This window comes from Arachis ipaensis, chromosome B6, assembly GCF_059453495.1.
Source record: "Arachis ipaensis isolate K30076 ecotype BB chromosome B6, ASM5945349v1, whole genome shotgun sequence".
Taxonomy (NCBI): domain Eukaryota; kingdom Viridiplantae; phylum Streptophyta; class Magnoliopsida; order Fabales; family Fabaceae; genus Arachis; species Arachis ipaensis.
This window is the reverse complement of record NC_142441.1, coordinates 130759836-130765452: the sequence shown is the minus strand read 5'-3', so window position 1 is coordinate 130765452 and position 5617 is coordinate 130759836. Positions and strand designations below refer to the sequence as shown.

Sequence of the window (5617 nt, the reverse complement as noted above, 5' to 3'; positions counted from 1 at the left end):
CACTTCTCAAGCCTTGCAAAGACTCCTCCAAATGGGAGAATCCTTGTTCTTAGGACAACTAAAACAGTCATATAAAGATGATCAGTATTTGACATCCAACAATTAGACCCAATATATGAAAATAGATTACAGCTCCCTAGAATATTAGTCTAATATAGCTGAAATTTAGTATCTAAACTTTTTGACGGCTAAAAAAATGTGTATCAATTTTTCCGTTAAAATGTATGATTTACTAATCCGTTCAAAATGATTCTAACGAAAAAAGTTCTGGGGAAAAAAAATTAATAATTGAATTAGGCGATTGATGTGCTGTCCTACCCACTGTTAAGCATTGCGTTCTGTCTATTTTCTATTTACATTTGGAACGAAAAAAGTACTAAAAACAAAGATCGAGAACCATCCTGGCATCCTATTCTGCCGAGTTAGCACCAAGATTTCTCATAGGTCTTACCTACATCAATACATTAATGATCGACTTACATTTACATCTACAAATTTTGAAAATGTGACTTGTACTTTTTGGCATATTTATCTATCTATTCCACTAACACTCACTGAGCAAGAATTTCAAAGTTCAAACCCTTTTAAGAAAGATGACAAGTATGCTTTGTCACCAATCAATAAAAGAATCTTGGATCATCATAGCTCCCACGCGGTTACGTAACTACCCCTTCGATAGAAAGAGTCTCAAACTCATTAAGAGGTAGATTCCATCATGCAACTCACATGGCCTCAGAGGAAGCGAAAAGATGAACACTTCAGTTGGTGTGAAAACTGCTAGCATAAAATTGTGCATACACCAGATCGATTCACATCCTTACCACCATTGAATGGTGTGGGAACACAGGCTTTGTAGTAACCGCTCATTTGTTTGTTCCCATGATGATCATGAATCCCGGGTAACGAGAAAGAAACTGGTCATCTTTGCAGCTATTGAACATAGTAACCCTTTTGCAAGTCATCTGTTCAACATGATAAAATTGGGAAACATGATTAGCACATTAAAATATTCACTATGATCACATAAACCAAAGTATGATGGACCCGCCGAAGGTGAAAATACTGATATTCTATACATTTATCAATTAGATCCTTATTGAGCATTGAGATTTATACAGGGTATGGTGTCAATATAGTCTGGGTGATTCTGATCAAACAGGATTAATGCAAAAACTATAAGGGACAAAATTAATACCATAAAACTAAAATGAAAGAATAGGTATTATCCATGACATTAGATACCAATGTTAATTCTATTAATAAAAACTAATTCAAACACTTTAGTCCATCCATGTGCATATGGGCCATAGAGAACTTTATTTTAGTTGTATGTCAGGGTAAAAATACCATCAGAATGATCAGATAGATAAAACCATTATATAAGATCACACTTACCTTGGTATTGTCAATCGTTACAAACAGCAGCATCTCTTGCTGTTCGGCGTCAATTGCTGAAAGTTTTCAACATTTCAGTTGTTTCAGTTTCTCAAGAACCTGCTTCATCGATGGCCGAATGGAAAGTGTTTCTACTGTGCATGTTAGTGCTAACTTTAGAAGTGACAACAACTTATCCTTTGGACCTGCTTCCCACAAAGCAGATGAGAATAGCTCAGAACAACGACCTTCGGTTATCAACAACTCAGCCCATGGTACGATATTGAATCCATTCCCATATTCAGAAAATGATGGATCAAGTGACTTTCTTCCAGACAACAATTCTAACAACACTACACCAAAGCTGTAGACATCTGCTTTGTCAGACACCCTGCAAGTGGTGGCATATTCAGGAGCAACATAACCGAATGTGCCTGCCACATCAGTGGTGGCATGGGTTTCAGAAACCTCGAGCAATCTTGCCAAGCCGAAATCAGACAGGTAGGCATTAAGTTCTTCATCGAGTAAGATGTTGCTAGGCTTGATATCGCGGTGAACTATGCGGGGAACACAAGAATAATGAAGGTAAGCGAGGGCCTCTGCTATGTCTTTCGCTATCTTGTAAATAACTGGCCACTGCACCTTTTTCCCTGACCTGTCATGTATGAAGGCTTCAAGGTTTCCGCCAGAGAGGTAGTTGTAAATCAAGAACATTTCTGTCTCTCCTACGTAGTAGCCAATAAGAGTCACAAGATTTTTGTGCCGAATTCTACCCAATGTCCTTATTTCCGTTTCAAACTGCTGAATTCCTTGAAATCTACCTATTGACAACCGCTTTATGGCAACAAGAAAACCAGGAGACAGTTCTGCCTTGTAAGTTGACCCAAAACCTCCTGTGCCGATTAGATATCGAATGCTGAAATTTCCAGTTGCGGTGACCACACCATCATAACTCAATTCAGTTGGAATATCCTGGAAAGTCACCACCTGTCTTCTTCTAAGACTGCTGAGGCGACCAAATTTACTCCTCCCAAAAATGATCATCAATACGATTCCCATAAGTATGCAAATAACTAGAGAACCAGAAGTCACCAAGGCAATAACCAACGTCCTTGATTTCCTGTGTCTCTGCAAACTTTTGACTTCAAGAGGGACTGGAAGGGAAGCAGGCAAATCAGAGTATGGATCAGGGCAAGAGTGCAGGTGTTCATTCCCTTTATAGGAACCACAATCATTTGGATGCTGAAGGTAAGGAATATGACCTGAAAGATTATTGAAAGAAACATCTAGCTGAACAAGTTTGGAAAGTGTTGAAAAGGATAAAGGTATTTCCCCAAAAAGCTTATTGTGATCTAGCAGCAGAATTTCAAGATTAGTGGCATTTGACAGACTTGCTGGAATCGTTCCCACTAGAGCATTGTGAGAAAGATTCAAAACAGAAAGGTAAGCCAATTGACCAAGCTGGGAAGGAATTTCCCCGGTGAGATTATTTCCTGCTAAAAGCATCAATTTCATGTTTTTCAGGCTTCCTAATTCATCAGGCAAAGATCCAAATAGTTTGTTCCCACTCAAATCAAGACGCTGAAGCATCATCAAGTGACCTATATCCTTTCCAATTGACCCACTGATCTGGTTGTATGCTGCTTCGAAAACTGTCAACCGTAGACAGTCCAGCAGTAATGCTGGCGAGTCCTCATTTGACAGATGGTTCATACTTAAGTTAACTGACAATGCCTCAAGATCATTACAGTTCAAAACAAGCTGGTTTGATAAAGACCCATTGAACTCATTATTATTGAGAAACAGCATGTAAGAAACTCTATGATTTGCAGTAAAAAGATTATCTCCAAGAGAAAACATAGGTAACAATCCACCAAACTTATTCCAGCTGAAATCATGGCTAATAACAGTATTGTCTTCTAAACCTGATCCAAGTAGAGGATTCTTCAAAAATCTCCAAACAGGAATACTAAAGTATGTACCATTGTATCCTTCCCATTCAAGGAATTCAAGGTCTTTTGCAGTAGGGGTGCCAGTTGAACCGCAGCTTCCGTTCCCAAACCCTGAAAGTGTGCCAGATATATTGTTGTTGCTGACATTGAAGTACACCATACAAGGAACCCTGAGCTGCTGTGAAGGCAAATATCCAACCAAACTGTTAGAACTCAAGTCCAAGAAGGTCAAATTCCTACAAATCCCCAAACTCTCCGGCACAACGCCAGATACATAATTCTGCCCCAAATTGAGCACTCTCAGCGCGCAAGAATCCGTCCAGCCTCGGCCAGGCAAACGTCCAGCGAGATTCGCCCTCGGCGCCCAAAAGACCTGCAACCTGGGAATCAAGAGAACTTCGTGAGGAACATTCCCAACAAAGGCATTGAACTCTCCTCTAAAGCTATCATTATAACCCAAGCTTCCCTCATTTTCTTCTTCCTCATCGTCAGACAAATCAGTTAGCAAAATAACCGAAAGCTTCAAGCAACTGCCAAGCGCTTTGGGGACCCTGCCGGTGAGGCTGTTTCTAGAAACATCTAGAACCCTAAGCTCAGAAGCGTAACCTATCTCATTTGGGATTCCACCTTCCAAGATATTCCCATCGAGAAAAAGGTACCTCAAGTTCCTACATTTCCCAATCTGGCGTGGAATCTCACCGGTCAAAAAGTTGTGCGAAAGCCTCAAGTAGTCCAGCGAATCACAGCCGTTGGTTAAACCATCTACTGGGATCTTACCAGAAAACCGGTTGTTCGACAAATCAACGGTTCTCACGCTCCCAACGAGACAACTCGGAATTGAACCGCTGAGAGCATTACCAGAGAGGTTAACGAGTTGAAGAGAATGCAGGTAACTCATCTCAAAGGGTAACTTCCCTGAGAAGTTGTTCTGTTGAAGCTCGAGAACCTCGAGGTGCCGGAGGTTACCAAGGATCGCCGAAATCTCGCCGCAAAACATGTTTCCGGGAAGGGAAAGGACGCGAAGCCCGTACAAGTCTCCGAGGGAGGGAGACAATTGGCCGCCGCCGAGGCCGGTCACGCGGAGGGCAGTGACTCTGCCAGAACCGCCGCAAGTAACGCCGCGCCAGTTGCAGAAGGTGGAGGAAGTGGCGTTGTTCCATTGTTCTAGAAGGTTCGAGGGGTCGGAGGAGACGGAGTTTTTGAAAGCGAGGAGGGACAGTGCGTCGTTACTATTCGGAACCGAAGCGGTGAGTGCGAAAGTGTTGAAGAGAAGACACTGTAGAAGAAGAACAACAACAACAACAAGAAAACGACACATGTTTGAGAGAGAGAGAGAGAATGAGAGAGAGAAGATTTCTCTTTTTGTTTTTTTGTTTTTTCTTTTCAGAGATGGAAGCTTTGTTTGTTAAACCATTTTTTGGGGGAAGTGTGGGAGGTGTGCCGGACGGATCTCGCCGGCGGGGGTTTGGCCGGGAAATGGAGCTCCGGCAGATGTGACGGAGGCGAGTGGGAGTGAGAAGTACGAGACAGTGTGAGAGAGAGAGAGAGAGGAAGAAAAAAGGGCGTGTTTGTAGAGCCGAGTATAGCGTGTGACAAGAGAACGAAATTACGTTGAAAAGATAGTAGATCACTTGGAGCGAAAACGGTAAGATTTGTCTCTCTTTTGATTTCTGTCCTTAAATTAGTATATTCTTTCCCTTTTCTACTTTTTAGTATATACTTATTTTTTTGGCCATTTTTTAATATATATTTAAGTGAAAACTCACGGGTACAAATTAATAATTATTAATAATTTAATTAAATATATTAAATAATTTAATAATTTTTAACTATTAATATAATTTTTTACTTTTTATTACAGACTTATTTAATCAAATCATTTTTATCCTCTCTTAATTAATTATTGAAAATTGGAGAAGATAAATGATTTAGACTAACCCCACAATTATCATTGAATTATTAATTTGCTAAAAAAAATCTTTTAAATTTATTAATGACAAATAATTGTAGGATTATATATATTGATAAATAAAAAATTTATTTTATTTATTTAAAAAATTTATTTTTATGTGAAAAACTTTTTGTTTAGATAAAATGTAAAAATAAAAAAAAAATAGTAAGACTAAAAAATATTGAGAATTTAAAATTTATGAAGATTTAAGATAAAAAGAATGATTTTACTAATTTGACTCTCTCTTTTATTTTTTTTAAGAAATAAATTATTATTTTTACTCATACAAATTTATAATGTTGGTAAATCTAAAAAAATATAAATTAATTTTATACTCATA

The 5617-nt window shown here is 38.9% G+C and overlaps 1 protein-coding gene across 1 annotated transcript; it reads right to left on the bottom strand.

Annotated features, from left to right (window-relative positions):
- Window positions 1–268: 268 nt before the first annotated feature.
- LOC107604882 (LRR receptor-like serine/threonine-protein kinase RPK2) lies at window positions 269–4973 on the bottom strand. The gene is made up of 2 exons (XM_016306590.3): window positions 1396–4973; window positions 269–962 (listed from the first exon to the last, which is right to left on the bottom strand). Exon 1 carries the CDS (start codon window positions 4642–4644, stop codon window positions 1462–1464), a length of 3183 nt encoding a protein of 1060 aa, XP_016162076.1. The 5' UTR covers window positions 4645–4973; the 3' UTR covers window positions 269–962; window positions 1396–1461.
- Between the last annotated feature and the right edge of the window lie 644 nt (window positions 4974–5617).

Excerpts from the sequence above, each read along its gene's own strand:
- LOC107604882 (XM_016306590.3), bottom strand. The coding sequence starts at position 4,644 with ATGTGTCGTTTTCTTGTTGTTGTTGTTGTTCTTCTTCTACAGTGTCTT.